Consider the following 16628-nt stretch of genomic DNA (forward strand, 5'->3'; position numbering starts at 1 on the left):
TCTCTCTCTCTCTCTCTCTCTCTCTCTCTCTCTCTCTCTCTCTCTGTTCGCAACGATACCTTAGTTCAGCCTCGTCCATGTGCGCTGATGATGACCAGCGCACGTTCGCACACCTTCGATCCTTCCTTCCTCGTGAAGCAGAGGGAAAAATAAAAACAATGTTCGCGAGTAATTGAGGCGACGTGGACCAGCGGTGATTAAGGCACGCTTCGGCACTGACGTACCGCGAGAAACGACCAGGGTATTGCCGTAGTCTCGTAGTCGAGAACGCCGGCGTCGCGACGCCCAATGCGACGCACGCAGGCGCGACCGCCGGTCACTAATCAATTCCGTCACGCAACCAATTTGTTCGAACGTTATTCCTATTGAATTTTTTTCTTGCAACGTTCATCGCCTTTTTGATTGATGGCAAAAGTTCGATTCGGTCAGGGAAGTTAAATTGAGAGACGCAAAGCGTCCGATTATAGTTATGGATGAAAATATCGATTGATTCTTCCCCTCAGAAGCAAATTTTGAACATCTTGAGATTACATTGTTAGCTGACTCTTTTGTTACATTTAGTATTTAATTTTCCATTTCCAATAATTTGTTACACGTCCAATTTTATCTGAAAACGTAGTTGAACATTTGCAATATTGAAGTTAAATGGAGCGTTAAGTCGAAGACAGGATTTGTGCTATTTGATTTTATGGTCCTAATGTGGCAGAACTTCTAATCTTCAGTGAAGCCGACGACGTTGTGGCAAAACAAGTGTTGAGCAAGTAAACGTGCGCCGGGTCTCACATTTCGCACAAGCTGAATCAGATTACATGGTGATTCCAGTTTAATTACGAAATTGATCAGCCAGGTTTCTTGTCAGCGAAGTTGCTCACTCGAGTCTCTGTGGCCGGCGCGATTTTGTAATAATCGACGAAATAACGTCGGATGTGGGCTAATTAATACGACGGTATATTTTTAGCAACATATCGAGACACTATTGTGTCACTTGTCACTTATCGAGCACAACCTATATTTTCAGTGTGAGCAAACGAGTACTGCATACTGATAAAAAAAAACTTAATTTTCAAAGTAATTAAGAACAAAAAAAAACCTTCCGGTACCGGGAATCGAACCCGAGCCTCCTGGGTGAGAGCCAGGTATCCTAGCCACTAGACCATACCGGACGTCGAATATCCCTGTTTTGTACGTGATGCTGACCAATTGGGCACGCAAGCGAGGCAAAATGGAACCCTCGTTCCACAAGGCAAAAGATATATTCCGGTACCGGGAATCGAACCCGAGCCTCCTGGGTGAAAGCCAGGTATCCTAGCCACTAGACCATACCGGAGCTCGAGTACTTCGGTATCTTATGAGATTCTCGTGCGATGGGCCTCGAGTAGAGTCCAAATCAAGGCATATCTTGCGAGGAAAAAGATGTAACGCGTGAGAAAAAATAAAATTAGCGTAATTTTTCATTATGATCAAAAATATAGAGAAGTGTGAAAATTATTAAAATAATTTTGATTTTTTATTAATTTTCTCAATGAAACAATTATACAACTTAAGCACACCATTCGAAAATATCGAATGCAATCTAATTGCTTTACGTCAAGGACTTTCACTTGAGAACTGATCGAATTTATTAAGACGTGGCATCAACAGTTCAATCCGTTTAATTGTCACTAAAATATAATAATCGTGTTCGCATGTAAGAAAATAATTCGCGTGAAAAGATACTATAGTTTTCCGCAGTGTCGTGTACGGTTTAGTGCGTAATGCTGTTGTTCCTCTTCACTTCGGTATTAGGACCCGAATTCAGTCTTGCTGAATGACAGCCACGTATACAAACCGTGCTGAATAATGAGTGCTCTTTTGTGAAATTTCGGTGACAAAAGATCAGGAATGGAACGAAAACTAAAATATCCTACAAGACTACCTCACAACACAAAAGATACGCTTTCAATGTTGGAAAATAAATTCATGCCTTCTGAATGGATCCTAATCAGTAAACAGTACTGAACAATGAACGTGAATTCTTGCGAGTTTTCGAGGCAACGGACGACTATGAATGGGACTAAAATAAGCCATAATCCGGATATGAAAGATTTCAATATTGGGATTAGAATCGGAACTTTTCAGGTTGCAGTCATTTCTATTCTAATATAAATCTCTAGACCATACGAAATGAATAATATTAATATTGGTGAGATTTCCAAGCAACACGCTGCAACTGTGAATAGAACAAAAAAAAAGTTTTGCCCTGCATAACAAAAGATAAATTCCGGTACCGGGAATCGAACCCGAGCCTCCTGGGTGAGAGCCAGGTATCCTAGCCACTAGACCATACCGGACGCTGAAAACGTCGAGTATATTTGAGATGCTGAGGCGTCGGTCTATATGAACGAAGCTAAAATTAAACACGATCCTGCGGGACAAAAGATAGATTCCGGTACCGGGAATCGAACCCGAGCCTCCTGGGTGAGAGCCAGGTATCCTAGCCACTAGACCATACCGGACGTTGAGGAGGATTGTGTTACATTGCGTGTTCAGTGTTGCGCTGAAGTAATATATTAAAGCCTTGAGAAACAATTAACTAATTGGGAAGATACCCGTTACTTTCACGCGAACGAAGAGCGGCGGCGATATAAATTACCGTGTATACCGGCTGTACGACACACAACGGGATGTTAAAACAGTGCCAATTTATTTTGTAAACACGCCTGAAAATTGTTAATAATTCTCGGGTTTTGTTTGCAGCCAAGTGTGAAGAGCGCGATGTAACATTCTTTTCAAGAAACATGAAGCAAGAAAAAGAGAAGAGGGACCAAACGTGCTTTCGAGTTGCCACCGAATTCCAATCGAATTATAATTTTAATGTAGAACTCTACTTTCTCGCTACTCGAGAATCGCTACTTCGTGAAACTTTGCTCGTATTTCTCTTCGCGAAAGGATACCCGGCGTTTTTATGATATTATTAGAATTTATGATATTATTAGATATTGGATATTTCCCAAAATCGCATTTACGACTTTTACTCGCTCACTCTCTGAAAGATTTTGATCATTTTTACTCACGGCCATGTACCGGATCGTTTCCGTCTGCGTGTTTCTGGCTCTCTGTCACGCTCTTCCAGGAAGTGTCCTTCCCCATCGCTGGTGTCTATCACGGCGACGGTGTCCTTGCATCCGGCTACACATCTCCAATCGAGCAAATCGCTCACACTTCGACTGCGCGGCTTTTCCTTCACCATGTCCATCAGCCAGAGAGCATTTCTCTCTCAATCTCGTCGCGTCTGATTCCCCGCGATTAGATTAGATAAAGCCGTGACAATTCTCTTATGGTCCGAGTTCACTTGTGCGAGATTGCGCGTTCACAGTTACGGGTGAACGCTTTCGCCTTTGCGCGTCATTTGCATCACGAACTGCTTTGCATAAACCAGCATCTTCGACTGAGACTTTTTGCGAGAGTTCGAACGAGTTGCGCTGCCCAGACAGTCGCGTCTATTGGTTTTAGTTGTGCACGTCACCTCAATCAGCTGCTGCGACCTCAGCACGTGTTTCCCCCGCGCTACTTTCGAGTATACAGCGCGAACAAACTATGCGCTTTCTTTCTTTCGCAACAATAATCGCTCATGACATCCGAAGACCTCCTTTCGCGATGGTCGCTCTTGCGATTCATAAGCGCGACTGAGCGCGAGTAGCATACCTGTACGACTAACTATAACATAATTCCTGGTAACACCGACGATGATAATGCGCTCACTTCACTCCTTACACGAAAGTGCGACGATGTATCCAAGGTCGTAAGTATCCGCGATTCTAGGAGGTGGAACTCCTCCTCACTTCTCACAATCGATCATGGATTTTAATAATTATCAGCTGGAGTTAAATTCGGGCCTTTCAGCAACCTTGAACTATGATCTTATTGAAAAGACGCCAATAGAAAGCTTTTGGAAGGTGGAGCGGGCAAACTTTATTCTTCTTTCATATTAACACGCGCTTGCGACCTACTTTCCGCGTAAGTGGGGAATTTCACTCTTGTCGATGAATGAGAGGCGGCCGATAATATCATATCCCGATGGTCTCGTCGCGTTCGCTTCTATTTACTTGGTTAGCGTCGAAATTCACGAAACTTTTCTCAGCTCGCAATGTTTACGCCACGACCATTACGCAAGCCTGTTTAAACAAGCTAATGTGGTGTGCAATGACGAATATTATAAGCATAATTTCGCAATAACTCAGTCGCATACATTTTAGTAGAAGTGCGAAGGCCGGTTTGCTTTTCTTTTATTTTTCCGATAAAAGAGTAACGTTTCTTTCATACATATTCCAATAGTCGTCGAGATGACGCACCATGCGCTGCCGATGTCATTCTGTCCGATCACGAGGAAAGTTAAAATCTCATCGCCGGTACATCTCACGCGATTTTATCTCGGTGCTCCAAAGTGTGTCACGCGTTCACACAGGTCTGATTTTGGAATTGATTCTCCTCCAGCGGGCTTTGTACACGGAGAGATCATACTGCAGTGAGAGAAGTAGGCTAACTCGGTTCTGTATTCGTTAATCGAATGAAACGAGGTCCCGAAGTTGGCACATACGGCGAGCTGCAACCGCGATCGACGACCACTCAACGTTCACTGAGGAACGATTTTACCGGCTGCAACCAACCGAGAGGCGGTTAGGGCTTTCTAACCCGCGTCTCCCTCCCCACCCTGTATGCCCCCGTTATCGTCACGCTCGTGATACCGAAGAACCTCGCGAAAGGGTCGAGAGTTCGAGCGATTCGCGATGTGTTGTAAGTGGAGGAGCTTCGAATCGATAGATGAGGACAATGCGTTGCTGTCATCCACTTTTTCCTATTCTTCAGTTTCCTATGTTGTCTCTTTATGTTCCTTTTTTCATATCTACTTACGATATATCTGTAACATCTTGATATATCATAATTACTACGTTATTAAAGTTTTCTTCAAATCTTTGTCTCGTGAAGATCTTTGTCTCACCGACTTCGCTTTTTTACGCTCTAATGAATCGCTCCAGCAAAGTTATTCATTCTCGACGAGACAAAGGCTCCGTCTAGTACGAAACTTACTGCGGTAGTTGCCGGAAGTCCCTGCCTCGAATGATGCCATCCACTTCCGGTCGGTGAAAGCGACAATAGCCCTAAGGCGAACACACTATTAATTCGTGCTCGTCCGACGACAAATTACGACTCATCAAGTTGCTTAATAATGTTTTCTACAAACCGGTACGGCCCATTTTTTTACCCTTGTTTTCTATTTTTTCTGTGTGAAGGTGAAGGTGTGACACTTTTTGGTCGTGTTTCGTTTTCGTAATCGCCTATTTTCTCCTTTATCAAAACATTGTCTGTCTTACGTATCCGTGATAGAACGTGTTGACATGCCTTGAATAATGTATGATTTCGTATATAGTCGTAACCAAAAGGATAGTTTACATCACATGATAAGCAGAACTCATTGTTCTTACTTTCGCTTGCGCTATTTCCATTTTTAGTGTTTCACGTAAAATTCTTTCGAGAATATTTTCGAGTAAACACATGAGACTGCAATCGCTACAGTTTCAATGGCAAATATTTGCAGACATTAAACGATTAATTGAAGGATATATTTGAAGACGATAATGCAAAATTCCGCAAATAATCGTCAGAAACGTGACACGTTTCTTTTACTTGTCATAATTCGTGAATTGCGGCACAATTTCTACAACTCATTTCGGTCATGCAACGATCAAAACAATTCGTAGCAATACATGTATGTACACATGTAGGTCTCGACGTCGATAATGGCCTTCGAGCAATACAATACAGACTATGTCTTGTTTATAACTTATGTTCAACAGGCACTGTCAGAATCAATATTCCCGCTTGTTTTGCCTTTAATTTTCAGGCAAGATCCAATTATTAATTTTTTTCTAAAATAAAATTCATGAATTTCTTCATTCGAGTGATTTTCTCTCTGACAAAATACTCCACGTGTATTTTTAATGTCAAGGATAAACATTATCAATATTCAACATTATCTGAAAATAAAGTCTTTTTATGCAAGTGACACAGCAATTGTGCAAATATAAACTGTCTTACGCAAGTGATCTATCGATGCATAATTAACAGCTGACTTTCAAAGTAAACAATGAATAATGAAATTGTATAAACTTTTTTTAAATAAGAATATTGTAACCTAAAATCATGTCAAAAACAGCACACACCTGCTCCATAAGTATCCACGATACCAAGTGCGATGGTGGTGTAATGGTCAGCATAGTTGCCTTCCAAGCAGTTGATCCGGGTTCGATTCCCGGCCATCGCACAGACTTTATTTTTTATTATTTTGCGGCTTTATACTTTTGTAAAAATAATTTCGAAATACGCATCCGCTTTATAAACATAATTCATATTTTTTTTCCATATTGTAATTATAGAGTCATTATTATATGTAAAAATTATTATTATATGTAAAAATGAAGCAATTTTATCGATCGATTGCCATGACACTGTGTTAAACATTTTTCAATTGTGTACTTTGATCCTTTATAGATTAAGTGTGGAGTTTGCATAATAACATTAAAATTAATACGCGTGGAATACGCTTTTATTGATCGATTTCAGTTTTTGATATGACTGCTTCATATCCGTCGAGGTAAACGTCGGAATATCAACAGCACTGCTGGTGTAGTGGTATCATGCAAGATTCCCATTCTTGCGACCCGGGTTCGATTCCCGGGCAGTGCAGTTATCTTTTCTTTTTTTTCGCAATTTTTTTTGTTCAATTTATGAGCTCACTTTGAAGTGACAAGCACTAGGAAAACATAAGAAAAAGAGTAGCGGGAAAATAAGATTTTTCTGTCAATTTGTGAAAAACTTTCTCTACTTCTCATGATATTTATGTAATAATTTAATATAGTTGTACCATATTAATTAATATTAATTTATTTGTGCAATTTAGTCATCCATTGTAAATTTGCGACCGCATTTCGTACTAATTTATCAAAAGAATTTTACAATGAGTAACAATGAGTAAACAATGAGTAACAATGAGTAAACAATGAGTAGGATTTCTTCATAATTTCGTTATTTATATTTAATACTGTTACAATATTGTTTTAAGATTGCGGTCTGTTTCATGTTTTTATGAACACGAATTGTTTTATACACGACATTACATATAATGTCATTATTTAGCTAGAATGCTCTCAAGCATCTAATAAATTTTACATTAAGTAAAACAGCACCGTCGAAATATCCCGCGATAAATTTAAATCAAGTTATGTGAAGATTACGTTGTGAAACAGATATTGCGTAAAATCCCAAGTCCCTAACTCATTAACATCGCTCCAATAAGTGACTCGGTCAGTTTATACTTTGAGTTTATCAGTCTGACGTAATTCTGGGATAAAAAAGACTGAAGACTTAGTCTAGTCAACGGCGAGAAGATTGCTACACTTGTTTATTTCGATGAGTTTTGGAGCAGATGAAAATCATGCGAATATACGTACTCACCATTTTCGCGACTCCAAGATATACGTCGAAAAATAAAAACATGTCGCAAAACCCATTATACATGAATGGACTATGAGCTCATCATTAGTTACTATACCTGACAGCGGGATGGATAAGGAAGTTTTTTGTGCGCATTGCCGCTTTGAAAAGAATACTTCTACCACGTAGCATCACTATATACTTGATGTCACTATACTGAACGGTGCACCGTTTCATCCTTCAACAAACGGTGCATCGTCTGATAAGAGAGGAAAATAAAAATTCCCCCGTGATAAACGGAAACCTCCGCGATAACCCAGTCTTTTGCGACGAGGAGCGTTCGCGCGCCCACTACTTGACACTTGATTGGTTAATTGTACTGATATTTTCAGGTTTAATGAAAATGCAGACGATAACACCATCTGCTGGCTTGACGTGTTACATGTTTTTATTCAGTGGCTGTTTATATGACGGAGTAGTTTGCGACGAATGTCAATTAGACGTGTGAACGCGCATGATAATACTACTATTGTCGCTGTACTGTTGGTATTTGAAAAGTATTGTGTTTAAAAGACGGTGGAATATTTATAATTTCATATAGTGTGTGTATTGTCAGTGTTCGTGCGCATATCGGCTTGCAGTTACCTCGTGTTCAACGAGACCGGAATTTAGAAGCTAACTGATAACGTAAGACACCGCGATTAAATTATACGATTTTTTTTACTCAGTACGATTAAGACGGTTGATAAACGACATTTGTCTATTTGCAAAAGGGGATAGAGTAAGATAAACTTGGTGCGACCGCGATAAAGTTCACGTAGTAAAACTTTATTGGTCGAAGTATAACGTCACCTAGATCAAATAGTAATCATGAGAAGTTTCAGAAACTCAACAATTTCCTCTCATTTATTTCTGAGAAAATATTTTAGTTTAATTAAACAGAGTTCTCGGATTTACGATTAAATTGGAAGAAAATATGAAGTTAATAGCAAACATAATAAAGTTAACTAGATATTAAGAAGTCAAAGGCGATTATATTATTGCGCAAATTAAATATTTATTTCTTTTATTTTAATTATGCTAGCCTATTTGAAAGCTGAGGAATAACTGGACAAACAAGAGAATTTCTATGCACTTGAAAATAAATTCATACGTCAAACAGTACGTCCAATAATAAACTTTACAATGCCACGTCGAATGACACACGCGCTGGTAGTATCAGCTAAACCGCATCGTTATCGCAATCAGTTAAACAACTCATAAAAAGAACAATTTCCACATAACAATGTAAAAATACAGCGTGCACAAGCGAGACAAATACAAGTGCGAGACAAATATAAGTGCGAGATACAAGTGCAAACGTCAATTACAGACTGTCTCGCGGATACGCGGGCTGTCTATTTATAGTATCGATCTTTACCGGCTTCGGGTGCCGAGGATTCGCAATCTCGGCACCTAAAGCACGATAAGGTACGATAAGAAATTATGCATCGACGATAATAAACGATCCCTCACTCCACCGAAGTGTCACGAGAGCGAAATTTACATTGCGTGTGCCAACTCGTGCGAACAAGTTGTACAGTTGCTGCAAGAAGCGATTTCAGGACAACTTAACATCGATACTTTCGACACACAAGAACACGAGTATCGGAGGAGGAGGTGGTTCATGCGGGTTGTGCCAGCTGGCGCTAGCTACAAATATATACCGAGCACACTGTAAAGAACTGTATTACCTTCGCGTCTCTACCTTCGCGTTTCCATCGTGATCGACTGTTAACTCGTTCCGCAGCTCGCTTTAAGAGAAAAAAGTTAAAATCGTTAAAGCATCGTTAAAATCCGCTGAACTTTTTTTCTCTACTTTTTTATCGCATCCTGTCTCGAATATCATCAACATTCTCTGCGATAATTTCTGTTTCGTGTGACATAACCGTGTTATCGCATTTCTCTGTCCAGCTAAAGTAGATAATATATCGCGGTTCATTCCCGCACAATCAACAGCGCGTATAACGCCGAAAAGAAGCGCGTTGTTAGAATCGAAGCGTTCGAAAGATACGCTCGTGACCTTGACACGGATCACCATCTGCGTATTTTCGCGATAGTAATCAAACGAGAGTACACCGTCATCGACGCCATTGTTGTGAACAAACGCGATTTGGCGTCGTAGAGTCGGTATACAATGGAAATCGCGTACGGGACGTACTTTTTGCTGGCAGGATGTGTGGGATATCGATCCGATGATGACGCTCTGCCTCTTGATACATGGAAAAAGGTCGCGACAATCGCGCGCGAGTTCGGCGAAATATCAAGCTTAATTCAATTTACAAGCCAGTTATGCTGATCATCCGCTGAATTTTAACTCGCGTCGGACGCATAGTTCGTCGGGATCGAGTCGAACGCGTCCTTGAAATTTAGACATTCCTAACGTGGAGGCTTGCCGGCCTCTTATTCGTCGTGCACTTGTGCTGTCTTGCGGCAAGCATTTTAAACGGCTCGTGCGACGCGAAACTTTGAACTTGGTTGTGCGCAGTTCTCCTGTCAGAAGAATTCGCACGGCGTCGTGTGAGCTCGTGTGAAATCGCGCGTATGTTGACAATGCGTGCGGTTTGTTGATTAACGCGAGACACTAAGCCGTCGCGTCTACAATTTTCTGACTTGAGCGCGAATATGTTCCTCGCTCATTTCCCGAGAAAATCGTTCGCTAAGAATAACCAGCTCCGAGTGAGCTGCGTAGCCGAAAGTTTCACAGAGTTCACAGAGAAGGTCAAGGATGATCTTACTTGAATGTGTGCTTTTTGTCGGGTATGAGTATCTCGAACGGCTTGTCTTCGTCCATCTCTCTTTCTCTCTCGGCCTCTCGCTGATGCTACCTCTGTTGGCTGTGAGACAGAAAAGCCGGGAAGCGTATGGTGCACTTTGACAAGAATTCAATCGCGTGAACTGCACGGAGAGATGTCTGGCCGTGTACTGAAAGAGCGCTTCGTCGCCGACAGAGCCAACCTTGTCGGTGCCGAGCTCGTAACTCCGTCGCGCCGTCACCGTCCTGTATTACCGTGTTCCAAAACCTCCACAGTGCCTCCGCGTTCTTCAGCTTCCTCTTTCTCCCCGTCGATGCTCGTGAGCGTCGCCGATGGCTATTGTCGTATGAATGACATCTGTGCTCGATAGAGCTGTTCTATTTATTAAACGCCGGGTCCCGCTCCGTGACGATGCTGTCAGCGCGTATTATAGGAATATATTTTTTTAATGGCCTTCGCGAGTTCCAATCTCACGAATGGACTCGCACTTAACGAATCAACGCGTTAAGATATCACGTGATTTTTTATTCATATTTGTACTAGAGAGAAGCCTGAGAACGATCACCGGCCTGATTTCAGTGGCCAGAGCTAGGCGCATTTTGGATGCGCCATCTAACAAAAATGCGCCTAACTACGTCCGTTAGGCGCACTTTCGCAGTGGTATTTCCATACAATGATAGTAAGTTAGAAAAGGACAGACGTCCAATCGCTCTATTCTTATCCCACTGTCCAAGATCTCAAATTCGTGGTCAAAATATGAAATCGTATTTCAATTGTGGGACAGATAGTGCCCTTCGTGTCACCTTGATATCTTTAGTGGTTGCCGAGAAATGCGCGAAAATCGGTAATAAAAAGGCTATCATCGACGTCGAAAAGTACGCACGCTTCCACAGCTTATTTAACGAATCGTTATTAACAGTAATATTATTATAGTATTAGTATTATTAGTATTATAGTATTAGTATTATTATTGTAAATTCTGAATTCCAGGATAAATTGTGGAGAACTTTGTTTTCTTTGAATCACATTGATATCTTTTATGGTTGCCGAGAAATGAGCAAAAAATATGAGCGGCATGTTTAAGCTTGTATATTTATTTATTGTTTTATATTGTCCAGTTTCCAAATCTTTTTTCCTTGCAAAATTACGCAGAACGCAGCGCAAGAAAGACGAGATTGATGAGAGATGATCTAGTTTTGCGATAATATCGCCGCTAGCTCGCTTCGTGCCTACGTCGTGCGGTCCGCTCCTCAGTGGTGAGACAAGAGTAGAGCGATTGGACATCCTTTTCTAACTTACTATCATTGTATGGAAGTACAATGGGCATGAATTAGGCGCATTTTATCGTTACTACCGCGAAAATACGCCTAATGAACGTAGTAAAGGTACACTTTGTTAGATTGTGTTTCGAAAATGCGCCTAGTTCTGGATATTGAAATCAGGCTGGTGGCCGCTCTCATGCTTCTCTCTGTTTATACCCACGATTGGTGGTGCTATTAATTTATGTTCGAAATGGTTCCTGTACACTCAGTTGCATTGATGCTATACTATTCACTAGATTGATAATCACTAAAAAATTTCAACTAACCGTCCATTTTTAGATGATCGTTTTTCATGACTGTTGATTCATTAAGTAAGCGGGAATGTGTCAAAACAAAAGTTTTTACAGCTTCACGTTTCTTACATAGTTTCTTACATGTTTTTATCAGAAGTTTATCCGCTAACGTGTAACGCGCAATCGGTAGAAGAAGTGCAAGAATGTTAAAAATAAGTAAAAAATATTTTTAAATATTTTTTTTACTTAAAATATTATTTTCTAATATAGTAAAGTAGAATGTTTATTAAAGTAGAATGTTTATATTGGGACGCTTATCAAATGACGAATAGTTTGAAAGAAAATTGCGTGAAAATATTAAAATGAAATATTAACACGTAAAGCTGTCAAAATGTCACTTCTATTTTGATATATTCCCGCTTGCCGGATGAATCAACAGTCATGAGAAACGATCAGCTAGAAACGGACACGGTTGGTCGAAACTTTCTAGTGACTATCGATCTGGTGAATGGTATAGCATCAATGCAACTGAGTGTACGTGTAAGTAATCCTGTTTCCTAGAAAATGTTTCCTAGAAAACAATAAAAATCTGGAGAATAACTGATTTATTCCGATCCATTCTAAATAAGTTCACAATAGCATCCAAGGTACCCACGCATGACGCTGAGACGAAGCGTTAACACTATGCGATCATTCAGCACATGTTGGTGTTACTGTTAGTTTCACGTACACAGTGTACCATTTCTTTGTGCTCGATGTATATTGTCAAACTGCTGTATCCGGAAAGACAAGTGCAACGTAATGATAAGTCTGATGAGAACACAATGCGTCGGCACAGCTGACAGATGGCACGACAGGCTACTTCCCAAATGATGGTGCTGAAGTGCCCAGCGCCAGATGTCGTGCGTGTGACCGTCGACTGCGGACTTTTGCTCAATTGCGAACGCGCGATTTTGCTTTTATTTTGCGTATTAAACCGCACTCGTCGTGCTCGCCTTCATATGCGAGCCAAGGTCACCTCAGATCTGACCTCGGCAAATATCGCGGTCGGAAACGTATGATTTCGACGAATCGTAGCAAGTTTTCGTTACTGGATCGAACACTCACCGCGGGACGAAATCATTTTTGGTACGTAGAGATCGCGTTCATCGCACCAAGAGGAAAGTTTAGTCGAACTAACTTGACAGCTCTGACAAGAAATTTATTTCGTGGTTCTAATCAGGATGATCTCAATCAGTTATCTGCTTTCTATAAGGTGATGTTATCGATAAATCGTGCAACGCAGCGTGGCATTCAGGGCCTTATTAATAATAAGGAGAGGGCAGCGAATATGGATACGTTCTAAACGTCGAAATTAAACATTTTAACACTGTGTGAAAACCTGTTAACCATCAGCGGACCATAACATGCCACTGATTATAATAACACGGAGAAAACACTGAGGTATCACTTGTCTAGATGTGGTTGCCACGACAAAATATTAATGTTATTTTTCGCCCATGCAAGATAGTTGTAGCACTCTAGAAGTGGTACATTAACCTTCTTTACTTCCTACCCATATATGTTTGAACATTACTCTCGGTGCTGTATGGTGCAACCAAATTCTACGGATCTCTCAACCATAATATTCATTCTGTAGACCACAACAGAGAGACAGCAATATTCCTTTGGTTGAGGCAACTATATGAGGGCGTACTAACTGAACATTATATATCATAAGAACTATGACTGTGAGAATTGTACAGATGGACATGTAAAGTAACAACTTTTAATGCCATATCTGTTTCACTTGAAATTATATAATCTTTTCTCTAATCACAGAATGGATATAGCAACCACAATAATTTTCTCCATGAAGAATTATTAATACTAGCCTTATTAATAATTAAGATCCGATAACATCATCTTATACAACTGATTGAAATCGATCTGATCAGGATCTGATGGGATAAATTTCTCGTTGAGAATGAACGCATCGTTTTGATTGAAGGAAACAGAATTTCTGGCCATTTTTGGAACTAAATTTGGCATAATTTCGTCAGATCAATTCAAACAGACTGTTTTCTTCGCACGTATTGATAAGCCTTCATCTCGTGTTTTCGATGAGTTCACGATCGAGAAGATCGCGAGCGATGTGACGGGAGAAGAGAGTTGCTCGGCGATATGCGAACAGCATCTGTAAATCATTTCCTTAATCGAGCGAACGCCACGAAGACGACGATTAAAGGCGTATCGGATCGCCGCGCATTTCCTCGGCGACTCCGTGGCGAGGAGCGATCTAGTTTACTGCTAGATCCGCCGATCAATCGGCGGCTCGGTCGATCGAGCGTCGCGTACTCGCCTGTTTCTCTCCTGGAGCCGCTTACCATGGCCGCGGCACCAGTGGCTATCAAGGCCACTCACTCGATTACTCGATAACTCGCGTTTCTTGCGAACCGAACGTAAAACCGCGCGCGCGGAACCGCCCGTGGGTTCTCGCGATCGATACCGCGCGCGGTGGCTGGCGATATGAGCTACGATCGTGGATCACCAACGAAGTGCGATTTCTTTCTTCGCCTTTGTCGCAGCAGACGACAGTCGTCGTTCTTTTTGGTCCACTAATCGAGATGTCACTCGATGATACCGTTGATCGTTCACGTGGGTCTTCTTTCACGTGTCACGTCTCCTCGATTCGCATACGAAACGGTTTCTTATCCTGATAATAATGCCGAGACCGTTCTGCTCGTTACTTGCGGAACCGTTTCCAGAGCGACGTGTCCTCTTCACGAGCGTCGCTTGCGTGAAACTCTCTGTCATTATATTAAAATTCTAAGAGCAGCAATTTTGATTAATTAATAATACAGGCCCGAGGGAATGTACGCGCGTATCCTTCCTATACTTGTATGCATAGACTGCGCCTTCTTACGAAAGGTTTGAATACAAGATTCAAAGGACAGCTATATTCTCTGTCCACAAGCAATCGATCTTTGTCTAACTTGAATCGCTTAACTATAGCTAGCTACAATAGGAGTCTAGCTAAACCAAGATCGAATGTCTAGTGCTAGCAGGACATCCTCTTCTGGTCTTCGTTTGTGTGTGTGGAGTGTACTCAATCTACACCCCAAAATAATATAATTTCATCCTCAGCGGAATCCTCTTGTGCAGCCTCAAGAGGGATTCTTCGAGAACCAAAAACGCCAAGTATTCGCACGATCGCTGCGAAATTTTCAAACTTGTTGCGCGGCTCGAGCCTCTACTACCGGCTGTCATATTCGGCAGCAGGTGTTGTTCGCACCTTCATCGACACATTCGGCTGCGATGACGCGGCCGATCTCCTCGAGGACGACGAGCAGGTTGCTCTTCGGCTCAGCGGCGACATTTAAATGTTTCGCCGGCATTGATATCACCCGCGCCGTGCCGCGCCGCGAACTTGAAACCGCTACGACGACGACGACGCGCGGCTCGTCGCGCTGACCTTTCGTACGTGCGCGCATTCTCGCGCGGCCGACATATTCTTTTAATCCCCCGGCAAAAACCTTTCGTTTCTCCGCGCGTCGATAGTGATCTCCGCCTTTCGTTCCCTCGCCGAACCAGCCAGCTGGAGTCTGCCATCGCGGCCAGCGGTGAATCGTCAAGTCCGCCCGACCAAATGACGAGAAAAGGAGTACACGCACGATATCGTCTCTTTCCCTCTCGCGCCGTGCACGCTACACTAATTTGGCGCATAATCGTCTGGCCTCTCTCAAAAGAGTTGCCGGGATTAATGAGCCGCGCCGTTGCGCGTTGAAGCACTCCAAATAAGCGACGACGACGACGACGATGACGCGCTGAAAAAAATCGCGATGTGGCGCAGGTGTGCGCTCGCGCGGTTCCTGTGCACGCACCTACGTATTACGTATAGATTCCGGCTCGTGTAACTGCGCAGCACGTATGGATTGTAATAAATACGTTACATTAACGCTAGGAACGCGCTCGCAGTTTTTTTGTCGTCGCGATGATAATAACGTCGGCAATAACAACAGTCTTCTTCCACATCGCCGTTGATTTCTAGGTGATGAACGGGATATATTAAAAAGAGGACTTCTTTCTCGGTCGCATACACCAGACGACGGGCCGGAAAAAAAGTTTTCGACGTTGTGTAACGGGCACGTTTAAAAAACGTATTTTCTAGGTCTCCGTCTTTTTCGCTCTCTTTTCTTGTCGTCGACGTTGGTAGACGTTAAAAAGTTGAAATTAATTTGTTTCCGCGCACGCAAACGAGGCCCGATAGTCGGAGTGGATTTTTATGCGAAGCGGGCTGCAAAAGTTCGCATACATCTCAATTAAAAAGTAGTTTCGACAGTTATAATGAGTGAAAGTTCGCGTCGCGATGTCTCTTCGAATGCGGCTGAGCGCAGAAGATATATTCGACATCTGCGAATGAGGTTTGGAAATCCGCAATGTCACCGACCGAGAAAGAACGACGATTTTTACTTTTGTCGAAGAAAGTCCTGCGCAAAACGCGATGGAGTATATCGGCTCGCCTTTCCAATGGTGATTTTGCATCCCTCTTTTCAGAACGCATTTAAGAAATCTCACAAATAAATATTTGTATTATTGACTACAATACAATTTGCTTGTGAAATTTCTTAAATGCGTCCTGAAGAAGGGGATGCAAAGTAAATTAGAAAAGAAAGCCAGCATTTTCTGTTATTTTAAGCGCGAGGAGACCGCCCAACTGATCCTACATAAATCCAGCGATGCTCCAGCGATTCCGTGACGGGTTCCATGGAGAAAAAATCGCAAGTGGATCAGCGCGGATTCCCGATCGGCTTTCCTCACTCACGACA

The 16628-nt window shown here is 42.0% G+C and overlaps 1 protein-coding gene and 6 non-coding genes across 12 annotated transcripts in view; 2 read left to right on the forward strand and 5 right to left on the reverse strand.

Annotated features, from left to right (window-relative positions):
* LOC116843900 (NAD kinase-like) overlaps nt 1–10624 on the reverse strand; it is a 22745-nt gene extending 12121 nt beyond the window's left edge. The window contains exons 1-2 of one of the 6 annotated variants that reach the window (XM_032814801.1): nt 10248–10624; nt 9204–9263 (exon numbers count right to left, since the gene is read on the reverse strand). In XM_032814801.1, coding sequence (XP_032670692.1) covers nt 9204–9263; nt 10248–10303 — 116 coding nt within the window. In that variant the 5' untranslated portion in view covers nt 10304–10624. Of the gene's footprint in view, nt 1–59; nt 229–3053; nt 4633–7588; nt 7808–9203; nt 9264–10247 lie in introns of those variants that run through there. The other 5 variants (XM_032814804.1, XM_032814800.1, XM_032814798.1 and 2 more) reach the window with 5 other exon arrangements.
* Trnae-cuc lies at nt 1092–1163 on the reverse strand. Its single transcript has one exon. It is a non-coding gene; the product is annotated as a tRNA-Glu (tRNA).
* Trnae-uuc lies at nt 1256–1327 on the reverse strand. The gene has a single exon. It is a non-coding gene; the product is annotated as a tRNA-Glu (tRNA).
* Nucleotides 2259–2330, reverse strand: Trnae-cuc. The gene has a single exon. It is a non-coding gene; the product is annotated as a tRNA-Glu (tRNA).
* Trnae-cuc lies at nt 2424–2495 on the reverse strand. Its single transcript has one exon. It is a non-coding gene; the product is annotated as a tRNA-Glu (tRNA).
* Nucleotides 6230–6301, forward strand: Trnag-ucc. The gene has a single exon. It is a non-coding gene; the product is annotated as a tRNA-Gly (tRNA).
* Nucleotides 6653–6723, forward strand: Trnag-ccc. Its single transcript has one exon. It is a non-coding gene; the product is annotated as a tRNA-Gly (tRNA).
* Nucleotides 10625–16628: the final 6004 nt, after the last annotated feature.

Source organism: Odontomachus brunneus, unplaced genomic scaffold (assembly GCF_010583005.1).
Source record: "Odontomachus brunneus isolate Ranch 3 - 2012 unplaced genomic scaffold, Obru_v1 Obru_scaffold_036, whole genome shotgun sequence".
NCBI lineage: Eukaryota > Metazoa > Arthropoda > Insecta > Hymenoptera > Formicidae > Odontomachus > Odontomachus brunneus.